Source organism: Periplaneta americana, chromosome 6 (genome assembly GCF_040183065.1).
Source record: "Periplaneta americana isolate PAMFEO1 chromosome 6, P.americana_PAMFEO1_priV1, whole genome shotgun sequence".
In the NCBI taxonomy this organism is placed as follows: Eukaryota; Metazoa; Arthropoda; class Insecta; order Blattodea; family Blattidae; genus Periplaneta; species Periplaneta americana.
In genome coordinates this window covers 94,728,021-94,743,716 of record NC_091122.1, presented here as the reverse complement: position 1 = coordinate 94,743,716, position 15,696 = coordinate 94,728,021, and the positions used below count along the sequence as shown (strand labels likewise).

At 35.9% G+C, this 15,696-nt stretch overlaps 1 protein-coding gene across 1 annotated transcript in view; it reads right to left on the bottom strand.

Annotated features, from left to right (window-relative positions):
• Positions 1-13,822, bottom strand: part of Ocrl (Oculocerebrorenal syndrome of Lowe) — a 106,568-nt gene extending 92,746 nt beyond the window's left edge. Inside the window, exons 1-3 of the mRNA XM_069828466.1 lie at positions 13,632-13,822; positions 6,670-6,751; positions 1,357-1,537 (exon numbers count right to left, since the gene is read on the bottom strand). Of these exons, the coding sequence (XP_069684567.1) occupies positions 1,357-1,537; positions 6,670-6,726 (238 nt within the window). The 5' untranslated portion in view covers positions 6,727-6,751; positions 13,632-13,822. The remainder of the gene's footprint in view (positions 1-1,356; positions 1,538-6,669; positions 6,752-13,631) is intronic.
• Positions 13,823-15,696: the final 1,874 nt, after the last annotated feature.

The window sequence follows — 15,696 nt, the reverse complement described above, 5'->3', positions numbered from 1 at the left end:
ATTAAGGGAGGCAAAGAGAATACACAAAGAGAAATATCCAATTGACAATGATAATGCACAAGTCCTTCCACAAAATATGGTTACGTAAAACAGCAGTTATTTTGTTAGTTACTGTGTAAAATATACAGTGCTCTCATTTTACAAGGAAACTAGATTACAGCAGAATCCTGGCGTACACTTTCCTGCGTGTGCTTGCACTGGCGGGGGAGCATGTTCCGTTACTAGCAGCAAATCGAGACATTTAGCAACTACAATACGTTTATATACATGACATGCTGCAGTCAGGAGAGTAGGAAGTCGGCCAGCAGTGGAATGATGCGAAGTTTCTTAGTAAAATGAGAGCACTGTATAAACAGAAAGTACTACGTGCCATTTACATGACACCAATTTTTTTATTAATGTGCGTGAGCAAAATGTGATACTGACTCTTTTAGCTCTACCAGTTAGTCGTGAGTATGAAACTGAGTGTAAGGACTGACAACGGAATGTTTTGTGGCTTCTTAGGCTATTAAGGATATTAAACAAGTTAACTCTCGTAGACTTCGGGTGCTGTAACCATCCATTATGTATTAGGACTGCACAAGCATTTCGATCAGTGTTGACATAAGTGCATCATAGCTGGGAGAGATTACTTTGAAACTGGATATAATATATATATATATATATATATATATATATATATATATATATATATATATTATATATTATATCCAATTTCAAAGTAATCTCTCCCAGCTATGATGCACTTATGTCAACACTGATCGAAATGCTTGTGTTGCAACTGTGAATTTCCTATGCTGAAAAGGATCTATGCCCACAAAGCTGGTCTTTTACATAAGAAAATAAAAAAATCACAAGGTAATAAGTCAAGGGAGTGTGTTGTTTTGTTCTCCTCTACTTTAGGCCATAATATATTCATAAGATTTTCAAATTCTGACATGGACTTACCACCATCTCTGTAAGCCACTTCATGTAAGTTAGTGTTGTTCATATAACCACATGCATATAATAATCTCTTGTCAGAGATTAACAATGTATACCTACCAATACTTATAATAAAAGATATCCTGAGATTCAATGTCCTGTAATACCTCACAGCCACTGTTGCATAAAATTATTATTGATTTTACTACACACAAATATACATTTGCTTGTGGGTTACTTGTTATTAGCTATAAAAGGGGGTATAACGTCCAAATTACAAGATAATAAGGATATTTTGGTATTCTTACAGAAGGTGTGGGAGGAAAGAGCTGGAGAAGGAAGAGGATGAAGATGAGGATGTGAGTGAGATGAGGGGAGGGGAGAAGAGAGGATGTTGTATAAAAGTAAGAATGTGAAATTGGTGGTACTCACCAATCTCACACCGGAAGTCTGCATCCACTGGCAGTATCCTCTCTATCGCCAGATCAGAGAACAGCTGGGGTGGCATGCGTGAGCTCATGAACACGAACAGCGCATGGTTGTTGTCATGCTCAACCAGTGCAAGGACCCGTGATGTGCGCACCCAGCCTTGCATGAGGCTTGCCTCATGCACATGACTCTTGTTAAGGAACACAAAGTGCTGTACAGTGGGACTACTCTTAAGTACTTCAGATCAAAATGCACGGTATATCTGGCGAGGGTACCTAGGCATGAAGGCATTAAAGATTACGAAATGGCTAATACAAGAAAGGATTATTTCAATGATATGAACCTGTGCGGCGACAACAGAAGTGACGTTGTTTAGTGGATGGCTCTACAACATCTGAAGTGTTGAAAAGGCATAGCTGGTTCCCAACACTAGGCTCGATTTAGAATTTAACTGAAGCCCCAAATGCAACAGAATTTTGAACCATCACAACATATTGAAAATACATTTATGGATCTGTCAGCAGAAATATAACTGCGGAATATAAATGGAAATCTCTATTCCAGAGTTTCTCGAACTCTGGGTAAAAAATTAAAACTACTATTTTGCAAATATATTAAGTGATGGTCCACAAGTTAACATTCAGTGTCATAAAATTTAATAAAGTAAACAAAATACTTATGTGATGGTATATAAAGACAGGTTTAGATAAATTTATTCCAAAGCTAAATAATTTATGGTAGTCTACAAAAAAATGTTAACTTATAAAAGTGGTTCTTTTCTTGATTTGAGAAACACTGAATTACATTTTATGTCACAGTGCTACCTTTTATAGTCTGACTCTTAAGAATATCAAATGTTGTCCGGGAACAAACATTCCTATATTAGCAAATTAGCAATTCTAAATTCAGTAAACAGAGAAAAAAGAGAGCAGAAATGGTACTCCAACCCATCCAAACCGTGTACATCACAATTCAAAACAAGCATCGGTTCATACATATTGTGACAGCCATGTCGAGGCTCGATCACGTGTTCCGCCCTCTGTGGGGCGCACGAGAAAACGCGGCAAAGAAGGCTGCAGCCGCTCGGGTCTGGAGGGGACAGACGTAAGAGGGAGGCGCGAGGTGGAGGGACGTGACGAAGGGTGAGGAGGAAGTAAGCAACTGGTGACTGAGGGGAGAAATCCAGAGAAGTCTGGATAGGCGTTATCTTCTCGACATATGAAGATTGTTTGCGAGATCGTAGCTTCTCGAAACTATGGTTTGGTTATAAAAGAAGAGACGCAAGTGAACTTGAGTTAGTTATTGTTGTAATCGTTGGACAGCAAGCCAGTGTAGCAGTGAAGCCAGCTTCGAGACCGGAGTTCGACTTGAGTTGTGTCCGTAACTGTGGAGCCGGAAGTCCTGAGTTGGAGTGCAGTGGACCGCAGTTGGGGGACCTGAGTTCGAAGTACAGCGGATTGTCTCTGAAACTCTGGGGTTCGAGATACTGTGAACTCGAGTGACTGAGCTAGAAGAACTAGCCAAGGCAAAAGAACTGTGAACTGAGAACTGACAGTTCTGATTTGTAAATAGTGCTTTGTGAACATTAGTTAAAATTAGCAGTACATTGTTGTTCTCAATAATTCAAGTAAATTATCATTGTCGTCTGTGGAGTGCAATAACGAATACTGTGTTACTGTGTGGAGTGGAAATCCCATTGTTGACGGGAGTAGAATTAAATTGTAGAAAGTGATTATTTTATTGTTGCTTTGAATAAAAGTTACATTCTTGTTTTGTAATAAAAGTTACAATATTCACTGAATGCAAACTCCAGAAATGTAAACTGAATCCAACAGCCACAAAAATAAATTACTCGTACACAGTACAATTCATTTTTAATGCAATTACGAAGCTAAAATTTACTCGTTTCGTATCTCTGATATCTAGTCTTTTGCACTTTTGTGAGTGTATATCTGGAGAACAATTGATAGGGCTCAATCAATTAACCAGACCACGATTATACTACCTCAATGATGTTTGTGCAACTATCTACACATTTTCACAACCTGAGGGAAGGTGTCCTTCAGGAGTCTGTATTAGGTTCTCTGCTTTCACTCTATATATTAATGTCATTTCTTCAGTTCTAGAGCACTGCCAATATCATTTGTATGCAGATGACCTTCAAGAATACATATACTCTGAACGTTTATCAAGCCTCAATAACGATCTTTTGTCAATCAATAATTGGACAAGAAAGTATTCGAAGTGTAATTCCTACCACATTAATTTAGGTTACTTGTCTGTTCTACCCTGTATTTCAGACCCCTAGTCTCAACAATAAGTCGATCTCACTCTGTTCCAAGACACTGAGACAATTTATTAGTGTTCTCTGATGTAGAAGTATTTTTGAAGCTGATTTGCCAATGAGATGTAAAGAAGAAGAAACCAGTGAGGATGAGAGGAGACTCGTTATTCATTTGCATATTTAGTGCAAATCATTTAGTCAAAGAAACAAGACTGTGTGAAGATCATGCTCTACAGTGTATACTGACAATGTATTACAAAAATTTTCAAGAACAAACAAAGAAGTGGATGTCTACAGAAAGAATGAAAGTGGCAAAAGACAGATCTGAGATACAAAGAATATTCTACATTCACTGCAATTAAAATTACTGCACTCATACACCTAAGGGAGTATTTCTATACAATCTAGCGAATTATGTAGAAGCCTGTACCCTAAACTGTATGACTAGGATCATTTTCTTATACTACAAAAATCATATTCGCATTGTGATGTTATGTATATTTAACTGCATGGCATTATGTAGCCTATTTCTTTTACTCAATTAACTGATATTAAACTATATTATTTCCTTACGATGAAATTTGTATCTTATATTGTCCCTAAAGTTACACCATCTCCTCGAATTTCTTCAATGTTTCACTCTTTACATTCACTGTTTATAAGGTTACATAGTACTGGTATACCATTAAGTTGTAATGCCATTTAGGGAGATTATTCCTGAAGTCAGACTACAGGTTTTCATATGGACATGACACAAGTCTCGAATAGTTGAGCAGTTAATTTCCCTTTTGAATAGTACAACGCAGTAAACCAGACTATAGTGATTTGAAGCTAGTACATGGTTCATACGTGTATGGCAAGATGGACATGATTGAAGTGACTTCTCAGATCTGCTGTAAACAAAGTAATTTAGTGCAAAAGGCACTAACTATACCAGGTTGGCTGACTGGCTTTTTGAGAGCTGGACACTGGATGGATACATGCATTTAGGCACACATCGGCCCATTGTGCATCCTATATGGGATGACTGTTCCAATTCAACAAGTGGCTTGGGTGGCATTCGTGAATCCAATGCTGACAGGCCAGCTATTCGGTCTGAACCCCGACAGTCCCATTCGCAGTTGAGTACTTGATAAACCTCAGGGCCCAAAGCTCCAAGCCCAGCACCAGATGACAGATACAATGAGGGTGCTGCTGCAATGAAAGAAAGAAATAGGAGTATCCAAAGAAAAACCCTCTGCAATGTCGGCTTTATCCACAACAAATTCCATCACGACTAGGCCAGGGATCGAACCTGGATCGCCTGGATGGAAGATCAATGTACTAGCGCTGAGCCACAGATACAGCAACTCGACCAGGTACAAATGTATCATTTAAAACACAGTAACTACCGTTTTATGCTCTGTCAGATAATATGTAATTTATGACACAAATGTTACCTAATTTCAAGAAAAAACTGTCAACATACTATGTTCTAAGCACGTAAGTTGCTTGTGATTTAATGAAATAGTAATTTTACAAGCATTTGTTTTGATATGTTGTATGTTTCTGTTACGTAAAAATTTATTCAGTTATACTTACTTACTTACTTATGGCTTTTAAGGAACCTGGAGGTTCATTGCCGCCCTCACATAAGCCTGCCATCACTCCCTATCCTGTGCAAGATTAATCCAGTCTCTATCATCATATCCCATCTCAAATCCATTTTAATATTATCCTTCCATCTACGTCTCAGCCTCCCCAAAGTTATGATGTGGTCGTGCCAGAGAATCAGTCCCATTCTGAAGTTTGTTGTATTGTTTCGTAACAAGCTGTTTTTACAGTGATGGGTTGTTAGCCCTTCGCCCAACCCCCTAGCTGAAGGACCACTCCTTATTGACTGTCCACGACTGCTTATTCAATATACTCGCAGCTAGCCTCCATATCTGGAGGCCATCTCCTCTATCCACAACCTGAGGACGCACTATGCCATGGTGATAGGGACCCACAACAAGGCTACATGGATTTATTCATTTATTCCTTCATTAATTTATTTATGTGTTTACTTATTTATTTATTCACTTATCTACTATTTATTCATTTATTAATAGATTCATTTATTTATTTTAATTTTTTATTGTTATAGCACCATTTATTTAAAACTGTATCCATGTTAACCTACTATTTTTTTATGCTATACAGCCTCAAGAATAAAATAAATAAAAATTTAGTTTCTTCCTCCTTTCTCTTCGGAATAGTACGAACAGTTCCATCTCTTAACAGTGATTAAGAAATCACCTCACTGAAATCAAGGCCGAAGTTCGAATGATTGGCCTAAAACTATTTTCATTTCACTATAAGCTGGAGTTGTTACAGCAGTGGTTTCTGCTCTTTCACTTGGAGCTGTCTAGTCAAGTTACGAAGAGTAAATGGTTGATTTAAGAACCCAATGATAACCAAACAAAACCATACAAAACTGTAATTTCGAAATATTTTAGAAGGGTGGATTAAGAATTCGACTGCATGTGGAGAGAAGACTCTAAGGAAGAAAGATAAAAACATTATTTTGAGAAAAATACTGTATATTTAAATTTTCAGTCAAATCCATTACATCTATTCTTAACCCTTAAATTCGCAAAGTATTCTATAGGATACAACAGGTTAATAGGCTATATGCTATAATTTTAATAGAATAGAAAAAAAAATTGGTAGGAAAATTAAAATTTCACAATACTATAATATTGTACAACACATAAAATATGGACATTGTGATAGTTGTTTTCTTTACAGTTTGACACAGTTTAATAAACTAGTGTGAGAAATGAAGTTTTGCCAATTTAAGGGTTAAAATCTTTTTCCTACTGAAAGTCTATTAATTTTCAATTAAATGGAAATATATATTTTATGCATAAAGAATTCAACAGACATGTTTGAAATCTTAAACAGATTTTTCTCAAAACAAGATTTTATGATTCAAAAATTCTTCCATACGCATATGTGAATTTATTTTGCTATAGGCTATCACCAATATATTAAATGCTTTAAAAGGATTCTGCAACGGCATTCTCCCCTGAGCCCAGCTTGGCCTGAACGATTGCCTGCTGATCCATGTCGATGTGCCCTTCACTCTGCCACCTGCAAGAAGGACACAAGTGTGCTGTGCCTGAATCTGCATGCCAATAAGTACTGTTTACACAAGTAAATAAAAGTGAGTGCTCGTGGATAACAATACTACAAACAAATGACGATAATGCCTACAATACAACACAATAAAAGCTGTGACCACTTACATCACTTCTTGCTCTATTCCAAAAAAGTCACAATTACGTTAAATCATGTATAGCTCTTCAAGACTTACCTTCAAGTGGGGATACTCTGTCCTTCAAGGCGCTACTTTGTACTAGTATCTTTCCCTAAATATAACCAAATAGGCCTACTATTCATGATATAAGGTGCACTGGAAAGTTTTACTGGCCTGATGTAAAAATAGACATCTGAAGGCTGTGTTTAACGTGTGTAGTTAGGAATCACTTGTAGATATTGTAGCCTCAGTGGGTGTTTAAAAGTTGTTGATATTGGAGGGAAAATTTGTTAAGCTTTGTTTGCGAAATACTAAGGTCATTATAACAGAAATAATTCAGCTATCAGATTTGAGGGAAGTATATTTATGTAATGAAATAATTATAAATGCAATTTATGATCATTATTAGGACCTAACACACTGGATTTATTGTATTTAAAAATAATTCAGTTAATATGCAGGTTGGGGTAACTTCGTGCCAAATTTTTTTTCAGGAAGTGGTCAGAAAATGGTTAGAAATTACGCAAAGTTCCTGGAAAACGCAAATGCATAAATTGTTCCCCAGAGAACTTTGAAGTGTCTCAAAAAAGCCTACCTGGAGCAGAATGGAACAAAAGAACAGAGGAAACATTTCAAAACAACTTGCCAGGAAATGACTTGACTAGAACATTTCATGCCAGACAGTCTGATAATCTCAAGAAGAGACTAGTGTCCAACATTAGATGGAACCGGGCTGCTGTATCGAAAGAGGTTATTGAAGAATAGCTAGGCTAAATAATTTGTCAGTAGAAGTTGATGGGATGCCTGACCAGAGGACCTGACTGAAGGATTCGAGGAAAGACGTTCACCATCTCTTGATGAAGCATTAGCATTGAAAAAAAAAATCTCCACCTCAACAACTGTCAGGAATAACCACCTATGATGAACTTTCTATTGGACAATATGCTATCATCTGTTATGAAGATGAACTCTTTCCTGCCAAAGTCATTATATCAATAAGAATGATGTGTGATTGTGAGTTGCATACAGAAAAGCAAGAAACATTGGAGGTGGCCCAATGACTGGTTACAACGTGCTGATAATATTTTGATGAATATCCAACTCCTCTCTGAGTTTTCAAATGAAAGGGTTGGCATACCTATGAGGATTTGCTTAAAAGTGAGAGAATTAATATTGACATGATATCTTAAATTAATCTGTGTTCATTATGTTTTCAATGCTAATTATGATTGCGATAAAAATTCACATTTGTAGTTCTGTAATAAACAATTTATTAAGTTAATATTTTTTTTAACTTTGTGTTCCTGTATTCCCTTCAGTTATATACTATAAGATAATGTTGCACAATGCTAACTCCTACAGTCTATCTTTGTTCCTCTTACAAAAATCATATGTGACACAAAGTTAGCCTTTAGAGGGGTAACATGCAATTCAGTCTGAAGATCTTAAACTAGCTACATAGAAGTTACAAGTTAAGTGCTGATGGGCAAGTTTTGTCATTAACCATAATTGTTAGTTGTATGGCAGCATGGTAAAGTAGAAAAACTCCTAAAGTGGCACAAAGTATTCCCATCTGACAGTAATTTTCTTTAAGACATTTTCCTACTGATGCATAATCCATTGGTGATGATGAATTTCTCAGTCAGAAACACTTTTTGGAAGACACACAGTATGGTAAGTAATGTTTCACTGGCCACTATTTCGACGAAGGAAGAAATAAGAAGGAAATAGTTATGACTGAATTTGAAAAATCATTATCTTGTTTTATTCATTTCACATGGAGACCCATTTACTTTTGGAAGAAATAGGCCTAATTATCCTTTATGTAGCCTAAACAATTTCCGGATAAATTGACTTGTCAAAATTGAATATGAACAGAATCCGTTTTGCTAGGACTATATTATTTCGGAAAAAAATAATAATAACAGCTGCACAAACGCAGCCAAAACTACTCCTTCAGTATCAGAGATGCTGGACACATTTACTTCCATGAGCAAATCGAAATCCATTATCTGTAGCAACAAAATATTATATCAATGCTTTTACTGATCCAAGGTACATCAAGAAAATCTAATGACTATTTTTTACTCGATTATTTAACTACGCTGTAGGGTAAAGACCCCATTGGTGACACTGGCTCCGTGATTGGCGTGTGTATATAAAATCGCACTTTCCAATCTTATTACTATGAATTTGAGACAGGTCACACTATCTAGTGTCAGGTTTGTGATATTACTTCATATATATGCAGCAAATAATTTACCATTAGGTGGAACTAGTGGTCAAGCAGCTGTACTTGTTATGAGCTGTCCATGTGAGCAGTTATACTAAAGAAATTTTTAAGAGGTAAACAATGAAAATCCACTTGCATCTTGTTTAATTATAAATGATTTCAACAGTGTCATATTATGCTGTAGATATTATTCAAATAATATAAAATCACCCTAAACTGTTTCTAGAAGTTGAAAATAATAAATTAAGGTTAAAATTTGTAATGTCAATTAATGGATATAATATTTGTGCTCACACCAGTCTTTGAACATCATGTCAAACAATGGACTGACAACTGTCAATTAATAGTGTGTATATTAATAACATATTTGGATGCTGGTTTCATTCCAGATTTTCCCTGTGTTGAGCTCATAGCCATGCCTCCAGTACATTCAAAATCAGGTTTCAAGAAACCAAAATTTAGGTATTCTGAGGCTGGTATGAAAGGTGCTCTCATAGCAGTGAAAAACGGGATGTGCATCACAGAATTCAGCAGGACATTTGCAGTCCTCTGCTCAACTTTAACATATCAATTATCTGGTAAAAGTCCTGTTGAAAGAAGAATGGGACCTCAGTCAGTTCTTTCAAAGGAACAAGAAACCCTGTAGTAAACTGAATTAAAGAAATGGCGAAAGCAGGATTTCCAGTTAAGTGGGACCTGTTAAAATCTGTGGAAAAATTGGTTCAGGAAATGGGAATTAAAAATCCTTTTACAAATGGAAAACCAGAGAAAAAGTGGCTCTCACTATTCTTGAAAAGACATTCCTCAATTTCAAAACAGGTTGTCGAAAAATTGACTTCTGTAAGAGCTTCTGTAAAGGAATCAAACATTAGGGAATGGTTTAGCGAAATTGAGTCATTTCTGAAAAAAGAAGGCTACTTTGATATCATAAAAGATCCAAATAGAGTGTTTAATGCCAATGAGTCCTTTTTCATGCTCTGTCCTAAATCAGAAAAGGTTCTAGGCATTAGGGGACAAAAAAAGTCTACAAAATAACTGGAAACAATGAAAAGTGCTAATAAATGCAAATGCTAGTGGAAAGTTGCACCTACCATGATCGTCTTTCCATATACAAGACTTCCAGCTAACATTGCCAAAACTGTTCCTAGTGAGTCGACTATTGTAGGTCAGAAAAGGGTTGGATGAATGCTGAAATCTTTTATGAGTACATTACTAATGTATTCCATCCCTGGTTGTTGGCTGAGCAAATATCTTTACCAGTAATCTGTTGTTTGGATGGACATACTAGTAGTCACTTGACCTTACATCTCAGCAAGTTCTGTTCTGAATATGGTATTGTCCTCCTTTCTCTTTATCCCAATGGAACTCACATTTTACAACCTCTTGATGTAGCAGTGTTCAAACGTTTAAAGCAGGAGTGGCAGATAACTGTTCATTCATGAAAGCTAGAACATATTCATGAGCACCTGACTAAATACAACTTTTCCCCACTTCTGAAACATATATTAAGCAATTATCTCAAACAGGGCACACTTGTTAATGGTTTCCGACTGTGTAGTCTTCAACCTTTCAATCCAGAGGCTGCAGACTATTCGAAGTGCGTTAAGGAAATGGTACCTACTGTGGAGTGTGATTTACAGCCTGGAGTCAGTGAGGTAGATCACCTTGCATATATTGAATCAAAATTTAATGCTGAAACAATTGTTTCATTCAGATCAAATTATGTCAGCGAAAATCCTACTGAATGGGGTGGAGAAGACAGATTTATTGAGCTGTACAATATATGGAGACTGTTTAGAGAAGATCGTGACAAAGGAAAGAGTCCTGAACAGGAAGAAAGCAGTTTTCAAAACATATCATCACCAGTTCGAGACAGACATGAGAGCAATACATCACTATCAGATAAAGGTGAAAAACTTGCTAAAGCTATATCATCCTCCACAAATGGTAAAGGAGTTCCTTCTCCATTTAAAAGGGCCTTATTTTGGCCAGGAACACTCCCTAAAAAAAAAAGGCAGAAAAGTAGGAAAGGTGTTAAACTGCCATCTGCAGTTACTTCAAAGACGTGGCAGCAGTATTTTGAAAAGAAGGAAGAAGAGAAATTGCAAAAAGAAAAATATATGCAAGAACGAAAACTAAGAAGAGAGTAAGGGAGCAAATCAGTCCAAAACTAAAGTAGGTGTCACCAGTCACTCGGCGCCAAGTGAAGAGTCTAGGCCTAGTTCTTCTGAATCTGACATTTCTGTTCATGACAGCAGTAGTGATGTATCTCTCCACCAGCTTGCTGAAGAAATGGTACAGAAGATAACACACGTGTAGAAGGAGTGCCTCTTCAAGCTGGTAGATGGGTACTTACTGAGCTAATGACAACAAAGAGTACCAAAATGTATTATATCGGACTTATTGTTGATATGAATAATGATGAACCAGGAGTGAAATTTGTGAGAAAGGTTGTGAGTAAAGATCGTGTGTATGTGTGGCCAGAATGTGAAAATATTTTAGAGGTTCAGAGCAAAAACATTGTAAAGATTTTACATGAATCCAATCCTGGTAGGCGTGGAGAACTGATTTTCAATATTTCTTTCATGGTTTATAATGTTCAATAAATAATATTCAAAGCACCATCATGTTAAAATTAATAATTGAGTTTATAAACGTGTTCAGTAATTTTTTATGTATAAAACTAAGTTTTCTAGAAACAAATCTGTGGAAATGAATGTATTTATCTCTTTAGGTTATTAGGAACAAAATTTATAGCAGTGTCATAATGTTGTGTTAAAATACTTTCAGTAATGTTCGGATTGTCTTTATCTGTCTTATTATGTGCAATGTCAATCACTGGAATAAAATGAGTCAATCTCTGGATTTTGGTGTGTCAATTAGGCTATAGGAGTTTGTGTAGGTGTGTTACTTCTCTCTCTTTTTTTTTTTTGCCATTAAAATTTAATTGCTTTAATGTATACTACTAGCAGACAACCTGTATTCTACCTTGAAACAAAAAATTGAATGCCTAACTCAAATACATGAGATCTACATCCTATATTGTGATTATTTTTTCTTATGTCAATCACTGGGGTCGTTACCCTCACACTGTTATGTTATTTATAGCATCGATAGAACTGTGAGATCAAGATGGTATTTGGCGAGAAGAGACCGAGCATTCGCCATGGATTGCCTGACATTCACTTTACAGTTGGGGAAAACCTCGGAAAAACCCAACCAGATCTCAGCCCAAGCAGGAATCGAACCCATGCATGAGCACAGCTACAGATAAGAGGCAAACGCACCTACAGACTGAGCAACGCAGACAGCTAAAATGACTGTTCTAAAAGTGCATAGCTACTCTTCACATTCTTGAAAGTGCTGCCACAGTGGTTTAGTGGCTAGAGCGCTAGACTTATACTGGTAATCCTATGGACCCCCGATTTATAACTTGTGTGGTCCAAGTAACACAAGGATTTTCTCCGGGGGCTCTGGTCCTTTGTGGCATTCCAAAAAATCTCCTACATCATCTCGTCAACAGCCTCCGATGGCGCAACCTGGGTAATGACTGTGTCAATAAATTGGTCTACAGAACTGGCTTCATATGGGTGAAAAACGAACAGTCAAGTACCCGCCATTAGTATTAAAAAATCTTTAAATTGATTTTAAGAGATCTATGACAATAACAAAACAACATTTATTACGATTTCAAATGCTTTCCTACAAGGGGCTACTTGAAAGGACAATATAATACACCAAATTTACCATCTACATCTCATCGATCAGTCATTCACGTAAGAAAACTCAAACATAAAGAAACAAAATTTTACAATTTTTTGAGTTATTGGAAGGGAGGGAGGGATAATATAGCCTACGTCTAATTTTCAAACTTCCACACAAATATAGTTTATTTCTTGAGTTAACACGCCAATTTCTTTATTAGGTGTAAATAAAATTGACTAGCCTAAATGGTTTACATTCCACCTTATGATATCGATAGCCAAAATTACATTTAAATTTCGCAAATAACAAATAATTAACTTATATGATAATTTGCGTATTATCAAAATTGCTCTAAAACTGTTTTAACGCGACAACTTATTCTAAGTAAAACATCAGACAAAAGGGATTAAAATATTGCAAACAAAGCTTTCATTTCTTTTTCATAATAATATTTATACTGAATTTAAATATAATTAAACTGGCTTTGACACATCCTGTGTTATGTAAGACTTCCAAGAACGCTTGCCATTGTCTAACCTGATCAATGGCAAATTACGAAACTACGAATGATAGAGTGGCCTTATGACATTGCTAAATTAAATATACCAACTTCTATTTGTTAAAGAAATAGTATGAAGCTTTATTTCAATAAAATAATTCTATGAATGAGATTCCGGCCTTGAAAATCATTCCTAAGTGATTACATCAAGTCTTAATTAAGAATGCAAACACACGACTATCTGAATAACACCAAATCATATTCTGTATGTACTTACCATCGAGAACAGGAATCCTCTCTCAAACTCCAAAGCTAATATTTTCAACATCCTTGAAAACAGAAATCAATTCCCCCTCATAAACGTCAATTACGGCACTACGACCACTACAGCTGCTCCGGTGCCCCAACACAAATTACGTCACGAGTCACGAAACATAGTAGCCAACTCTGGAACCTGAAATCTCTTTTCAAAACTAATGTTTTCGGTTTTCTTCCAAATAAACATGTATAATAATAACAATTATGTACGTATAAATCGACTATAATTTCCTATTATATATTTACGAAGAAACTATTCAACACTTCTGTAGAGAAATTTGCATGAAACGAATTATGTGAAGCGAAGTTTACCTCCTATCCTGGTCTGTAAAATGTGGTAGGTATAATTTGGGAGTGCAGACGAAAAGAAAAGACAATCTACCACAGCGTCAACTGTATTTTAAAAGGCCCTGAAAGAACATCATGCGTATATTTATGCACTTCAATGTTTGTATGAAGATTTTCTATTTTGAGTTACAATTTAATTATACAGTAACAAGTATTAAATCTGAGGACTATTACTACAGAATACTAAATTATATGAAAATCACTTTTAATCTATGTCAAAGAGATTACGCATATTTCCTCGTTATACATTTCACGAGTTTCGCAACAATTAAGTCCTTTGTCGCATTGCCAAAGATATTCCTATTTATAGTTCATTTTCCTAAACATCCTAACATTCGAAATAATACACTCAAATACTCTAAAAAAATATATATTTAATTTTTGTTCCCCGCATTGATCACAAAATACAATTAGTTTAACATTTAACGAACTAGGATTACATTGTTCTCTTATAAATTATAAATATTGTAATTAATTCACTTTACTACTCAAATGCAAATAAAATTATTACCGGTACCCATCTATCGCAATTGCTTCTGACATAATTTTGTCGTGTACGAAAATCATTAATATTGCACGATCGTGTTCTTTGTTGTATTTACAGCTATTGTTGTTAGGCATTGAAAGTTAGAATTCCCATACAGAAACTTGTTACTAGGGAAACCATTGTTCATAATATAAAACTACACTGAAATATACCCGTGCACTTATTGTTACTTAGTTACCTTTACAGTGCAGTGTTGCGGAGGCTTTGGAACAATATTGCTCTAAATTTTCAATGCAAAATATATTGTATTTGCAATTTCAAAAATATGATCATGCAAAAACTGTTGTACAATACAATACACCTTTGTGAAGTGCATTACAAAATCTCGGAAATAGAAAAACTCGCTCAGACTTTTCCTCGATTTTGTAAAAAGCACTTCCCAACTATACCTAATTCGATTTTAATATTAACTACGTACAAAATAACTACAATTCTTTTCACACGACTTAATTCATATGTCTCATATTCTTGGCCATATTTTGTCTCCGCGCATGTAATATTTATATAACTTACCATAATAATAATAATAATAATAATAATAATAATAATAATAAACAGCGACTCAGTCTTAAAGTTACAACTAGGTATCATTGCACTGTGTGAATGGCTCACGTTATTCTGGGCTGCTAAAAGGTCGCGACCTCCATGAACCAAGTCGCAAGAAAAGGGAGTATAACAATAAGAGCCACCAGGGTAACTCAGTTGGCTGAGGTGCTTGCCTGCCGATCCAGAGTTGCGCTCGGGCGTGGGTTCGATTCCCGCTTGGACTGATTACCTGGTTGGGTTTTTCCGAGGTTTTCCCAAACATGAGACGAATATCAGGTAATATATGGCGAATCCTCGGCGTAATCTCGCCAAATACCATCTCGTTATCACCAATTCCATCGACACTAAATAACCTAGTTTATACAGGATCGTTAAATAACCAACAATAGGTCTGCTTTAAAAGTAATTCCCTCTACTGTTGCAGTGGTGTCATTCAGCTGGTTCGCTCGAATCACTTGTTAAATTTGTCGCAGACTTAATTCTCGGACCTCTTCAGCCTAAAAATATTTACGTAAAGATTAATTTTTGGTCCTACAGAATTTATCTGTTATGGTAATGGTTATTAAAGGATAAAAATTAGCTA